This window comes from Doryrhamphus excisus, chromosome 1 (assembly GCF_030265055.1).
Source record: "Doryrhamphus excisus isolate RoL2022-K1 chromosome 1, RoL_Dexc_1.0, whole genome shotgun sequence".
NCBI classification, from domain to species: domain Eukaryota; kingdom Metazoa; phylum Chordata; class Actinopteri; order Syngnathiformes; family Syngnathidae; genus Doryrhamphus; species Doryrhamphus excisus.
The window spans coordinates 34,907,927-34,923,340 of record NC_080466.1 but is presented as its reverse complement, the minus strand read 5'-3'; the positions used below and the strand labels follow the sequence as shown (position 1 = coordinate 34,923,340).

At 42.4% G+C, this 15,414-nt stretch overlaps 2 protein-coding genes across 3 annotated transcripts; one reads left to right on the top strand and one right to left on the bottom strand.

Moving 5' to 3' along the window:
* Positions 1 to 423: 423 nt before the first annotated feature.
* pex19 (peroxisomal biogenesis factor 19) lies at positions 424 to 3,846 on the bottom strand. The gene is made up of 8 exons (XM_058076254.1): positions 3,737 to 3,846; positions 3,250 to 3,338; positions 2,952 to 3,117; positions 2,804 to 2,889; positions 2,563 to 2,742; positions 1,922 to 2,080; positions 1,780 to 1,824; positions 424 to 1,516 (listed from the first exon to the last, which is right to left on the bottom strand). Exons 1-8 carry the CDS (start codon positions 3,798 to 3,800, stop codon positions 1,430 to 1,432), a joined length of 876 nt encoding a protein of 291 aa, XP_057932237.1. The 5' UTR covers positions 3,801 to 3,846; the 3' UTR covers positions 424 to 1,429.
* Positions 3,847 to 6,432: 2,586 nt separating this feature from the next.
* Positions 6,433 to 14,968, top strand: myadmb (myeloid associated differentiation marker b). 2 transcript variants are annotated; one of them, XM_058075585.1, is made up of 2 exons: positions 6,433 to 6,568; positions 12,170 to 14,968. In XM_058075585.1, exon 2 carries the CDS (start codon positions 12,222 to 12,224, stop codon positions 13,101 to 13,103), a length of 882 nt encoding a protein of 293 aa, XP_057931568.1. In that variant the 5' UTR covers positions 6,433 to 6,568; positions 12,170 to 12,221; the 3' UTR covers positions 13,104 to 14,968. The 2 variants fall into 2 exon arrangements, with proteins under 2 accessions (XP_057931568.1, XP_057931558.1); XM_058075575.1 differs by lacking the exon at positions 6,433 to 6,568 and adding an exon at positions 8,930 to 9,083.
* The last annotated feature ends 446 nt before the right edge of the window (positions 14,969 to 15,414 follow it).

The window sequence follows — 15,414 nt, the reverse complement described above, 5'->3', positions numbered from 1 at the left end:
TTAAGTTGTTGCCTATTACTAAAATTAACCTAAATTAAATTAACCTAGCATGTTTTTGGAATACTCCAAAATTGTCCATAGGTATGAATGTGAGTGTGAATGGTTGTTTGTCTATATGTGCCCTGTGATTGGCTGGCGACCAGTCCAGGGTGTATCCCGCCTCTCGCCCGAAGACAGCTGGGATAGGCTCCAGCACCACCCGCGACCCTCGTGAGGAAAAGCGGTAGAAAATGAATGAATGAATGTTTTTGGAATGTGGGAGTACCCCGGGAAAACCCACACATGCACAGGGAGAACATGCAAACTCCACATAGAGATGGCCGAGTGTGGTATTGAACTCAGGTCTCCTAGCTGCGAGGCCCTCACGCTAACCAAAAAAAAGCTGACAAAATTGTAAGGTAAACACAGACTTATAATTCACAAACAAACGTTCATCATCATATAATTTCTTTATTTTGTATATTTACAAAATTGGGCAAAAAATTAAATAGTTGTTAGCAAAATAAAGCCACAGTATGTGCTAGTTTGGCCCCCCGAGTGTTGAATGGATTGCATGATGGAAAACTGATGCACACGTCAACCTTTTCTCTGCATGGCCGACCGCATCCTTTGCAATGACCGCTTTATTCCACACACAATGATGCCAGTCTGCTGGTTTATTTGCCCTGTGCTTTCTGGATCTGTCTCTATGTTCACACAGAAGAACCGTCTGCTGGTGCCTGGCCACTTCAATCTACAAAGCGCTCTGGATTTTAAGGCCTCTACTAATGTACCTTTTAATTTGGGATGACACACACAGGAGATGTAGTTAGTACTATGGTGATTAAGACCTACTGAAATCTTCACAATTAAAAAAAAAAAAAAAAAAACAGTAACCCAGCACTTGATGAAAGCAAAGCAAAAAAGGCAGTCAGGAATCACGTCAATCACTTCGGATCATTACCTCCAAATGGGAACACCTGAGGAAATATTACACTGAGGGAACCATCAATTCTTAATGATCATTTTTTTTCTCTAATGCATTACATATTTCCCAAGTATTCAGCACAAAGACCATGTTTAAGGATGATGACAAAGGAACACTAATCTTGTTACTGGATCATTTTCTGTGCTATGACGAGACAAAACAGAAAGAAGCGTGTCGACTTGTCTTTACAGTATTTTAAGAGAGGGGCAGTGTTAGGTACACTCATTTGGAGGGAATGCAGTTAAAATAAAAAAAGTAGCCATGTTAAAATGTTCTCATGTGAGTGGCTTTAACAGACCAGAGTGTGTATGCGTGTTGGTATGACCCGGCCTCCACACCCGTTTCATTTAGGATTTGAGGCCCAACGTGGACCGCATCACTGTCAGACTCCCACCAGACGCTTGGTTCATCGCCATCATTAACAACATCCTCGCCGCCAGCTCGGAGTGAGCCGATGCCTTGTCACATGACAGAGCACTGCTCCGCCGCCCCAGCCCCGAGAGCTCCAGGGAGGTTGAGGGACTCCATATCAAAGTTTAAGCCAGGAGGCTGCAAGAGAAGGAAAATTAGTTTGTGGGGGCCCACCAAAAAATGAAGTTGGACCACAACAAGTAGATTTGGGGCCACTTGTTCACCCTCAGTCCTACACATTATAATGGTATACTGTCTGTGAATGTAGCTTGTTGTTATGACGCCGCACCGTAGATGGCATTGCTCGGCAAGTTAATAAAAATCACATGTATATTAAGGGTGTGGAAAATAATCGATATATCGATGCGTGCGAAAACAATGTTCCACGACTAGATACTTACGGCGTCGCCGGCCAGCTCTTTGGGAGGTTGGCCAAGATCCTGTAGCTGTGAGCAAAATCAGTGTGATCAATGCACATGAACTCTTTTTGCATTTCCATTGTCAGATGCGGTCTAGCCGCTGACCAGCGAGGTGAACTCTTACCTTCTGCATGAGATCCATGATGCTTTCAAAGGCAGCTTCCTTGTCGTCCTCCTTCTCAAATTGCAGGCAGATTTCTCCCATAATCTTAGCCTGCTGCTCATAGCGCTGGAAGTCCTCTGAGCTCAGGCTGGCCTTGTGGGCGTCCAACCACTCTGGATACTGTCATTATAGGTTATCACATGGTTTGTCTGGTATCAGGCCAGGTATCATGCCCCCAAGTGTCAGTATCAGCCCGAGACCGAAGGTAGGCATGCGGGGGCCAGTGTGATGATCTTATTATCACATACTACAGTATTAATTGGCCCTGTACCCTAGAAACCGCCCATGAATGATACGGGAAAAGGCCTACTGTGTCAAAGCCCAGGGCTTTTCTCTGATTGGTTGTTTCACGGGCACGATACCAGAGCAGCGCGCTCTGAGTGGACAGCTACGGGGGCTGATACTGGACATGGTTAAACTCTATATTTTATCAGTATCACTGCCCTGGGCTTTGACACAGTATCATTTGGGCCTTTTCCCGTATCATTCATGGGTGGTTTCTAGGGTACAGGGACAATTAATACTGTAGTATGTGATAATACATCATATCACACATCAGAGTGAATGCAATAGTCTTGTTTTATCTTCAAACTGATACCAACCTTAGCGGTAATCTCTTTAAGGGACGGGTAAAGCACATCCTTGGAAAGGAGATTCTGCATGATGGACTGCATGATGGGAAGGATGTTACCGTCCTCACCGCCGCCGCCGGCTTCTCCACTCTCGTCCAATCCCAAGCCTTCCAGAGCTTTGACGAGATCGTCTCCGGCAAGTCCTGAAGTCTGGAGAAAGATGCGTGTGAGTGACCTCTGGTGGGTGAATTTGCTAACAGATGCTTTCCACCTGCAGGTTGTCTGCGTTCTTGGCGAGGCCACGGAGCGTTTCCTTGAGGCAGGACGTGAATTCTTGTTGGGAGGCAGTGTCAGTACCTGTGTGGAACAAACACACCATTACCAATGCGGTCTAAAAGAAGCGGGGAAATTCCACTCACCAACTTTGCCGGCCGCTTCTGAGAGTTTTTGAAAGTGATGGAGCAGGTCGGGCTCCTCCTGGGCCAGCTCCGTCATGGCTTTCTCCCACTCCTGCTGGGCTTGGGTCGCCATGTCGCCCTCAAACAGCGTCTCGAAGAGCTTGCAGTCCTCGAGCAGTGGCGGCGGCTGTGCAAGAAGATACATTTTTGGGTGTGCTTTGGTGCTAAATGGGCACTTGGATGTCAAGCTAAGACTCAAACTTGTTTTAGAGCAAAAAAGAAGATGGAAATATAATTATTTTGGTCAGCAAATAACAACCTTCTCTGCTCCATGGCTGGAAGAGGAGGATGGAGCCTTGGGTCCAGGAGGCGGAGGGGCAGACGCTTTGTCAAAGTCATCCAGCGCACCTAAAAGTTATATAAATACATAAATAAATAAACACTAGTATCAAAGATGCATGGACACATTCAAACAAAAGGTAATGCTTGACAATGCACTTTGCACAGCAATTTTCTATTGGAATTATCTTCATTCTGTAACAAGGGAAAGAGCATCTCATATGTTTGTATATATTTTGAGTGGCAGCCGATCCTTATAATAATACATAAAAAAACACATTTAAACAAACACTAATACGCTCCGACGGAAAAGTTAGTTTGACATCAGCTGCACCGGGTGCCGAGACAACGGAGCACAACCCAGCTCAAGCTTGACAAATAATGAACCACTTTCTACGGACATGTAGCGACTACACTAACTTCCTGTTATGTAGGTTAATTTTAAAATACGTAAATTATAACCTTACTGTCCAGCAATTCGTCTAGTTCGGCGTCGTGCCCGCTGGGTGTCTCTCCTGCTCCGGACGCCATGATGAAAACTCCTCCAACCTTCCGCCGGAACGGGGTGTCGCACAATAATGACATCATATAGAAAAGCGTCGCGTTTTGAGGTTTTCATAAGCGTCATTTCTAATAGCAATATAGCGGCCTCTTGCGGTAGCCTTGTTTTTGCTGCTTTATTTAAAACAAGTTCGCTGTTTAAATGTTTAGTTTGTGGGAAAGTCCGGTCTAAAGTACTAAATAATCCACATCATAAAATGCCAAATAGTCATACTTTGTAATTCCAATCTAATCACTGTTTATTGTTGCTTTATTTACAAATATATTTTTTTATACAAAATATATTACTCTAACATGCTATACTTTTTATTCATTCCGATAGGCATCCAGCTGTTAGTAATAAGCACAACTGCACCATTGACAAACTCATGCAGCTCACATATGGAAAATAATGGCAGAATTCAATTTACGACAATTTAATCAATCTGCAGGGAATGTGCATAACAGACTATTCTTCTGTGGCTCACTCTCTCCCTTTGTTTGAAATAGTTAAGGCAACTAAATGACCGGGATTGTTTAGGGGGAAGTAGAGTAGTTGCTAGGCAACGTTGATAACAGTCACAGTGAGTCAGGATGGAGCAATAAGTAACATGGTAAGTTTTCACAACTGTGCCGCATAAGAAACAATGAAGATTACAACACTTTCAACAGAAAACGCTCCACTTTGTGCAGAAGTCAAACACATTAGTAACAGTATTAGCTGGAATTTCCATTTCGCACTGACAGGAAAAGCATGCACTGAAAATTCCTGTCATATAACTGCTATTATTCAAATGTATCTAAAAACTAATTATTTTTAAAAAGCACAAATCAAGACTATATAATCTATTAAAAATCAGACATTATCAATTTTTTATGGGTGTTTTTTTAATCAGAATAAATGATATACATATTATATTTTCTTTATATGTTATTATTTATCACATTTGTGATTTCACAATATATGTAGTTATTATTTTTAAATAAATCTTTATATTTTTTATCATTAATTGTTTTATATGAAATGTGAACATTACAAGTCTGGATACTAAGGATACGACAAAAGGCTGGCCCTCTAAGGCTGGCCCTCTAACACTGGCCCTTTAAGGCTGGCCCTTTAATGCTGGCGCTTTAATGCTGGCCCTCTAAGGCTGGCCCTCTAATGCTGGTCCTTTAAGGCTGGCCCTCTAAGGCTGGCCCTCTAAGGCTGGCCCTCTAAGGCTGGCCCTTTAAGCTTGGCCCTTTAAGCTTGTCCCTTTAAGGCTGGCCCTTTAAGGCTGGCCCTTTAAGGCTGGAGCTTAAAGGCTAGCTCTGGCTGGCCCTTTAAGGCTGGAGCTTTAAGGCTGGCAATTTAAGGCTGGCCCTTTAAGACTGGCCCTTTAAGGCTGGCCCTTTAAGGCTAGCTCTGGCTGGCCCTTTAAGGCTAGCTCTGGCTGGCCCTTTAAGGCTAGCTCTGGCTGGCCCTCTAAGGCTGGCCCTCTAAGGCTGGCCCTCTAAGGCTGGTCCTCTAAGGCTGGCCCTTTAATGCTGGCCCTTTAAGGCTGGCCCTTTAAGGGTAGCTCTGGCTGGCCCCTTAAGGCTGGCCCTCTAAGGCTGGCCCTCTAAGGCTGGCCCTTTATGGCCCTTTAAGGCTGGCCCTCTAAGGCGGGCCCTCTAAGGCTGGCCCTCTAAGGCTGGCCCTTTAATGCTGGCCCTTTAATGCTGGCCCATTAAGGCTGGCCCTTTAAGGGTAGCTCTGGCTGGCCCTTTAAGGGTAGCTCTGGCTGGCCCCTTAAGGCTTGCCCCTTAAGGCTGGCCCTCTAAGGCTGGCTCTCTAAGGCTGGCCCTCTAAGGCTGGCCCTGTAACATTGGCCCTTTATAGCCCTTTAAGGCTGGCCCTCTAAGGCTGGCCCTTTAAGTCTGGCCCTTTAAGCCTGGCCCTTTAAGCCTGGCCCTTTAAGGCTGGCCCTTTAAGGCTGGCCCTTTAACGCTGGCCCTTTAAGGCTAGCTCTGGCTGACCCTCTAAGGCTGGCCCTCTAAGGCTGGCCCTCTAAGACTGGCCCTCTAAGGCTGGCCCTCTATTTTTTTTATAAAATTTTTTTAAAATCCGGATCATGGCATTTGTAGTTACAATTAATTTGTTTAATTAATTTACAAATTATTTGTATTTATTAAATTGTATATGAATGAATTTATATTAATAATATTCAACTTTTTTTGTATACGATGTATGTATATTATAAGTCCAGACTTCAGGGACACCCTGTAATATTGCTAAAACCACAAATGATAAAATAAAATTTGGATTATCGTCATGAATTTTGTATTTCTATTATTACATGACATACTTTTTATGTAGTATTTTTTATTATTAAAAAAGTAATTATTTTTTTAAAGCAATTATTTATTTCATGAATTATTTCATTGCTAATTAATGCTATTCAACTTTTGTTGTATTATGTATGTTTATAAATCATGAGCCCATACGTTGGATGAAAAGTACACCACATTGTTGTGTATGTTAAACACATATGTTAAACAGTCTCCAGGGTGACCACGGAAGAGGAGGAGGACTAGAAGGAGGAGGGGCCATGCATGGACAGATGTGAATAACGGTGCAGACATTTGATGCCTAATTTGGTGGTCTGGGCGGGGAGGAGGGAGCTGGTGAGGAAGTCAAGTGGGAGTGCTTGCTGCTGCTGCTGCTAGGAGCTTTTCTCTCTCTGTAAGACTCTCCACCGCTGGATGTTTGTGTGAGACGCTGCAGCCCAGCACACAAGGTAAAGAACTTGTTGCATCTTGTCTGACGGAACATTTTGTTTTTCACATTACTGCTCTGCTAGTGTTTCTACTTAGGACGCCTTGCGTGAAGACAAAGTTTGACTTTAAATAAAACAAGTTGTGAGTGAATGTGACACTTTTTGGTGTGTGTAGTAAAAAGCTACTAATGGATAGTTAATGAAGAATATTGACAAATAATGCTGTTTTTTATTTACATGTGGATGCTTGTGTTTTTAATTTAAATGTACATAGAGGTGTGTGTGTCGAATAAACTAAATCTGCGTGCATTTATATGTGTGTGTGTGTGTGAGATGGCTGCAGGGCGCGGCTGGCGGCACACCCACCTCCACCATATACTCTTAATGAATGAACCCCTGCATGCATGGCCCTAAAAAGCAACACTGCCCCCCTACCATTACAATACAACAATATTGGCTTTGTTGCTTTGTCCACCTGTTAGCGAACATAACTAACCGCCACAAACTTAAGGCCTGTTTGTTTACCTTTTTCTAGCATTTGGAAACTCACCACAAACTTTTGACTCCATCACCCCCCCCCCCACTGCATGAAAAAAAACACGTGGCCTTCCAGGGGGAGGATTTATTTAGCGTCAAGTGGCGGTTTGTCTAAGTGCACATTCAGCTTCTTCTTCCCTGCACGTAAACCTTGGTGTGGGATGCTCCACCAAATAGCCTGTGTGTGTGTGTGTGTGTTTGTGTAAAAGCACCAAATTGTGTGTGTAAGTCAATTATGGATGAAATCAGGTTAGCCTTTGTGTTGCCGTGGTGACCAAATCACATGACCCCGCCTGCATGTGCAACAGGGTGTCATGTCCTGTTTGCCGTCCTGAGCCCTGAGACCTGTATGTCGACTATTTTCAGCCCTTGTCCATTTGGGGAAGTCCCTCCCCTCGACCCCCCCCCCCCCCCTCCACCCATCCCCACCCTACATGTATGTGTGTGTGTACACTTGTTTTCCATGTGAAAAGTCGCCTGTTCCCGCCACCTTTTTCTTTCCTGGGGAAAGGGCCGGTCTTTTCCATGACTACCCTGCGACATATTTGGAGTGGTCCGACGTGACGCGTAATTGGTGGCCTGAAAGATGGGAGTGGGAGGGGAGGAGGCAAGGGAAAGAAAGAAGGAGAAGTGAAGAAAAGTTAGCCAAAGTGACAAAAAAAAGTTGTTAGGCGAGAGCCAGACATCTGGAACACATCAGTAAGTTGGAAAATTTGATATGGAATAACGTGGGGGAGAAGAGAAGGGGGGGGGGGGGGTGCTGAAAGGGAAGGGGCCCCCATATGAGTCACTGCTCTGCTATTCACTCCATCACCGGCCTTATAACATGTGTGTGTGTGTGTGTGTAGCTCATGGGGCTCAAACTAAGGGCTTCCCCCGGTTCCTCCCTTCCAGTTCTCTCACTGCCCACCCCTGGCTTCCCCCCACCCGGCCCCCACACCTTCCATCCTCTTCCTGCCCTCTTTATAACCTCCATTTGCTCCCTTGTCCATTTGCAGTCATGAGTGCTTGCTACAGTTAAGTAGGTGTCTAATGGGACTAATGTAAACAAGACCGCTCTGTTTGTTTAGAGGTGTTCCTGGGGGGGGGGGGGGGGGGGGGGGGGGGGGTTAACTGGGAATGGGGAGTCAAGGCGCCTGTGGTGCCAAGTGGGTGATGGGTGTCTGTCTGGGGGAGGATACACCGTGGGGGGTCCAAGCAAACTATGCAACCAATTATGCCATATTCACATACATACAAATCTATATGACGACACTGTCATTGCATCACAGCCAATCATAGCAATCTTCAGATAGCATGCAAGTAAGCCCTCTAGTGGGGATGAGTGGTATTATATGACGGGATATCGTCTCCAGTGCTGAGCTAAATAAACAAAAAGCCTTCATTTGAAAATAGGGAAAAGTTTCGCAAAAATAAGAGAAATTCTGATCTTTCACCAAAATGTCCGCCCGTTCCCGTTTAATTTTTCATGAAATACAGTAAAACTGCAGGATACTACAGTAATAATGTAAATGACGCCACACCAGGAGTGAACAAAGTGCGGAAATTTCCCCCTGGTTCATTTTCTACTAACCCGTGGCACAGTGTAAAAATAAAATGGAAAAAAAACAAAACAGCAAAAAAATGTTGATCCCAGTTAATAATAATTTATATTCACTGTATAATAGGTTTTGTTTACACAATTTTAAAATATGTCTAAAAATATTCACACACGTGCTTTGATTTTTCAGGATGCAGGGAAATATGGCCACGCCTTTATGGCTTTGGAAGTGCTGTGGTTTTGATTTTTTTTTTTAGGGGTCATCCTGACATTTAAGCTGCAATAACATCCTTTCAAGGCTGAACTTGAAAGCATCTGACATCATCATGCCCTGCAAAAGGCTGATCCCGGGAAATGCAACCTATCTATGTTTCTGTCAGTGTTCTTGCGGAAGATAACATAACATACGACATACGACAGCCAATAGCAATCCTATTCTCTCCAAAGGACGACACGGGTGTAAGTACGACTTGTTACTAATGCTAACACGTAGCCACCTATCTTATGTTTGAAAGAATGTGATTCTGATGAGTTTAGCTTCTACCTTTAGCCTAGACAATGGTTCACAAAGATAACTTGAGGCGTAGCAGCTTGATAAAATTAAGAAAAAGGTCTGTGGTGAGTAGAAAACCAGAAAAAAGCTTTTTTGGGGAGTGGAAGTGGCTCAGACTGTACTGCAGTCTCTGAGCAGTAAAATAAGAGCTACATAATATTAGTCTCCTATAGAAACACATAGAAACACAAACATACAGACACATATAGAAACATATAGAAACACAGACACATATACAAATCGAAACACATAGAATCATATATAAACACATAGACACATATAGAAATGCATAGAAACATATAGAAACACAATCACACATATAGACACACATAGAGACACATATAGAAACACAGACACATATAGAAACACATAGACACGTATAGAAACATATAGATACACATAGACACATATAGAAACACATACACACATATAGAAACACATAGACACATATAGAAACACATAGACACACATAGAAACATATAGAAACACAATGACACATATAGAAACACATAGACACATATAGAAACACATAGAAACACATAAACATACAGACACATATATAAACACATAGACACATATAGAAATGCATAGAAACATATAGAAACACAATCACACATATAGACACACATGGAAACACATAGAGACACATATAGAAACACACAGACACATATAGAAACACACAGACACATATAGAAACACATAGACACATATAGAAACACATATACACATATAGAAACATATAGAAACACATAGACACATATAGAAACACATAGACACATATAGAAACACATAGACACATATAGATACACATAGACACATATAGAAACACATAGACGCATATAGAAACACATAGACGTATATAGAAACACTGACACATATAGAAACACAATGACACATATAGAAACACATAGACACATATAGAAACATATAGACAGATATAGAAACATATAGACACATATAGAAACATATAGATACACATAGACACATATAGAAACACATAGACACATATAGAAACACATAGACACATATAGAAACACATAGACACATATAGACACACATAGACACATATAGAAACACATAGAAACAAAGAAACACATAGACACATATAGAAACACATAGATACACATAGACACATATAGAAACAAATAGAAACATATAGAAACACATAGACACATATAGAAACATGTAGAAACACAGAAAGAAACATGTAGAAACACATAGAAAAACATATAGAAACACATAGAAATATGTATAGAAACACATATAGAAACATGTAGAAACACAGAAACATATAAAACACATAGAAACATATAGAAATACATAGAAACATATAGAAATATAAATAAACATATAGAAACACATAGAAACACATAGAAACACATAGAAACGGGCAAGAAATCAAGACATTTCGGTACAAGCGAGTCTATAAATCTAATGGCGGCAGATGGGCGGTGTCTTATTTATGTGAGTGTTGGCGGCAGTAGCGGCGGGGGAAGAGGGCGGATCCCCCAAGAGCAGGGTGGGTGTGGCCTAGCTTCATGTGCTATTTTTTACTTTTACTACATGACTTTGAAGCGCTTTTCAGAGCATTCCACTCGGGAATGTTTGGGGACATTCATGTTAACACTCTTTATTGCTGCATTTGTCTTGTTTGCCAGGCATGGCAATGGCGTGGCGAAGAAGAAGAGTGAAAAAGAGCCAGTCCGCCATGTTGGCTAGCTGGGCGTCTGTGCTGCACTGCTTATCATATAGTTGGTATATATTTATTCAAAGAGTCTACGGGAGGGGACAAGGATGTTGGTAGTGGACCAAGGGAGGCCGCCCTCGTCGGCCCATGCTGACAGATACACCAAGGGTCAGTGGAGGGTGCCACGCCACGCCCGCCTCCGAGGACATGAACATGTAGGAATGTCAGAGTGAGGCAGCCAAGTCTCAGCACAGGAATGACTTGCAGACTAGTCATAAAAAAACAGGCCAGAATGAGAAGGGGGGGGGGGGGGGGGTTGTCGGCAGGGTGGGGAGTTCTCAGCAGATTACTTAAGCAGATGTAAATGTGCTATGACCACAGAGAAGTCATTATTTGTGTTTGCAGGCTTTCACCAGTCACAACCAACACAATGACATCATTGTGTGTTAGCGCCATTGCTAAGCAGGCTGTTTTTAAGCGTGGTACATCGCCCCCGTGTGGTGGAGGCATGTTACTGTTTGATCGTCCCCGATTGTGTACTGAACGCAGACTGCATATTTACTTTCTGTTCGTTCATAACAACGCTAGAAATGAAAACATGTCCTTTCTCTTCATGTTTGAGGAAGTTAGGTTAAAGGTCACACATAGGTTAATTAGCGACTACAAATCGTCCATAGGTATGAATGTGAGTGTGAATGGTTGTTTGTCTATACGTGCCCTGTGATTGGCTGTGGCTGGCCACCAGTCCAGGGTGTACCCTGCCTCTCGCCCGTAGACAATTGGGATAGGCTCCAGCACCTCCGTGACCCTCGTGAGGAAAAGCGGTAGAAAATGAATGAATGAAGTAATTAAAACACACACACATATATATATATATATACATATATATACACACACATATATATATATATATATATATATATATATATATATATATATATATATATATATATATATATATATATATATATATACACACACATATATATACATACATATATACACACACATTTATATATACACACATACATATATACATATATACACACACACATATATACACACACACACACACACACACACACACACACACACACACACACACATATATATATATATATATATATATATATATATATATATATATATATATATATGCACCAGGGTAGTTTGAACAGCAAGCAGAAAGGCTTGCTAGGTGCCTTGCAGGTGGTGGGAATCGAACCTCCCCTCACCACAGCAGCCCTCAGCCGTCATAGTCTTTCAAACACTTTCCTAACGCTCCCGGTGTCGGCCTCCTTCCAGGTCCATCTACCTGAGCATCGACTGGTTGACATCCGAGGAAGTCACTGGCAACATGGCTATCGTCCTCCACTCCACACCCCTCCTCTGGACCCGCCTGGCGGCGCTCGTCTTCTCCTGCGTGGCCTTCTCAGTGGCCGTCCACGGCGGGCGCCTGTACCACGGCACGGGTGACTGGTGCATCTTCTGCTGGGCCTTCAGCTTCGCAGGCACCCTGCTGGTCCTGCTGGTGGAGCTGTTCGGCCTGCAGACCCGAGCCCCCGTGTCCTGGAAGAACTTCCCCATCACCTTCGCCTGCTACGCCGCCTTGCTGTGCCTGTCCGCCTCCATCATCTTCCCTCTGTACTACCTGAAAGGCTCCATGGGGCCCAGCCAGGTGCGGGACTACCGCATCGTGTCCACCGTCTTCTCCTGCCTGGCCACCATCGCCTACATGACCGAGGTGAGCATCAGCAAAGCGCGTCCGGGCGAAGTGGCCGGCTACATGGCCACCGCCCCCGGCCTGCTCAAGGTGTGCGAGACCTTCGTGGCCTGCATCATCTTCGTCTTCATCAGCGACCCCGTCTTGTACGACCGCCACGACGCTCTCAAGTACTGCATGTCCGTCTACTGCATCTGCTTCATCCTATCGGCCGCCATCATCCTGCTCTGTGTGGGCGAGTGCACCGGGTGCCTGCCCTTCCCTTTCGCCCGCTTCCTCTCCGCCTACGCCCTCCTCGCCGTGATCCTCTACCTGTCGGCCACCATCGTTTGGCCCATCTTCAACTTTGACCCCAAGCACGGTGGCAACAAGCAGCGGCCGTCCAACTGCGGCACCACCCAGGGGTTGTGCGTGTGGGACAAGCTGATGGCGGTGGCTGTGCTCACGGCCGTCAACTTCATCCTCTACCTCGCCGACCTCATCTACTCCGCCCGCCTGGTGTTTGTCAGCGCTTGAAGGAGGCGCTGCGACTCTAAGCCTCAGATGAAATTAAATTTGGCAGGATTTGGCTTTACCATTGACGAGAAGTCGGGGACCACAAAGTAGCTCACAATGCGACATCATGATACTTAGCCGCTGTTTGATATTCCTTGATATTCCGTATATTGGAAGAAAGAACACCCTCCATACATGATGACATATATACAGCTGAGGAGGCGCAATGTATAAAATGCTGACGTATCGATAATGATTTACCCCACGTTTTGGTTTCATTATACAGCAATTTGACGAAAAAAACCTGCAATATGTTGTGATATGTAATGAAAAGTTACTGAAAGTTTATCCCACCATTACTAATTGCACAAATTTTACTATACATCACATTCATTATTATTACATTAATAATTGCTATTAATTATACATTGTAATTCTACATTAATATATACAGTATGTAACTAAGGAGGCAAAATGAACTGCTTTTTCAAGACTATTAATTATAATCCTTAATGTTTAGGAAAAAAAACATGCCTATATAATAAAGTATCGCTAATGTGATACGCAAGACTGTCATATTTGGCTTTTATGGGTTGTATATGGCTGTGTTTACATGTGCAGCGATGTTGCCGTGTGTCCGCCTGATTGGCTGCTCGGGCCCAGAGACGGAGCATGCTGATGCCGATGAACACGTTTCATTTCATTCCACTTACAGAGGTGCCGACCACGGAGTCCACATTGACGTAAAAAAATATATTTAGGATGTGCATGTAAACATAGGCTGAAACGGCGATTTGGTATTATTATTATTATTTTTTTGTTGCATGTGTGTTCTGCTTAAATTGTGGCAGGAATAAAAGAAGCTGTGGCTTTTAGCTCAATACGGGATTAAATTAATGATAATTCTTTTATTAATAAAATTAATAAAATAATATATTTTTTAATTAATTAATTGTATTAATAAAATTATTTTATTAATAATTGGTCTGTTTTTATTAACTAAGAAGGTTTTCAGTAAAAACAAAAGTTCCTAAGTGATGTGATGTTCAGGTTTAATAATGACTTTAGGCCATACAGCGCACCTACTTGCATGTTACAATCAACATTATGATGATATATTAATAAAATAATAAAATTTATGAAAATTAATACAATTAATTAATTGTATTAATAAAATTATTTGATTAATAATTGGGACGTTTTTATTAACTAAGAAGGTTTTTAGTTAAAACAAAAAAAAAGTTCCTAAGTGACGTGATGTTCAGGTTTAATAATGACTTTAGGCCGTACAGCGCACCTACTTGCATGTTACAATCAACATTATGACGATATATTAATAAAATAATAAAATTTATAAAAATTAATAAAATTAGTTAATTTTATTAATAAAATTATTTTATTAATAATTGGGGCGTTTTTATTAACTAAGAAGGTTTTTAGTTAAAACAAACAAAAAAAAGTTCCTCAGTGACGTGATGTTCAGGTTTAATAATGACTTTAGGCCGTACAGCGCACCTACTTGCACGTTACAATCAACATTATGACGATAAATGTATTAGCGGACTGAAAATATTTGAGGTAAATATACATGTGTGTGTGTGCATGTATATGTGTGTGCACACGTCTTTACCGTCCATGTTGTACAACATAGAAGGTGATATGCACTTAACAGTGTTTTTTTCCTGAGGGCTCCACTAACTAAATAACGTTAACTGACACCAATGGATTCAGTCGTCAACAAGGGTGCTTCCTCCTCGGCTGATATTAGTGTTCTTCTTTTTTTTATTTTGCATAACTTGTATTCCGCTGTGTGTTGTAAGAAAATGTAACCTTGCATTTCAATGAAGACACTTATTAAACTGATGCTGGTGTTTGTGGTGATGTGACGCCTTGAACGCATCATTTGCAGATCACACAGTCAGGAGATCGGGAAGACCTGGGTTCGATTCTCCACTTGGGAATCTCTGTGTGGAGTTTGCATGTTCTTCCCGTGCATGCGTGGGTTTTCCTCCCACATTCCAAAAACATGCTAGGTTAATTGGCGACTCCAAATTGTCCATAGGTAGATGGACAAGACAAATAGACAAATAGACGGTGTGGACATTGAAAGGGTGAACGAAAATAAATTTCTGGGGATCACAATAGATGGAAACCTCATATTACAAATATACAACATAAGGTGGCCAGAAATATTTCAGTATTGAACAAAGCAAAATTTGTTCTCAATCAGAACTCACTCCACACTCTTTATTGCTCTCTGGTTCTACCATATCTTACTTATTGTGTGGAAATATGGGCTAATAACTATAAAAGCAATCTTCACTCGCTAAAT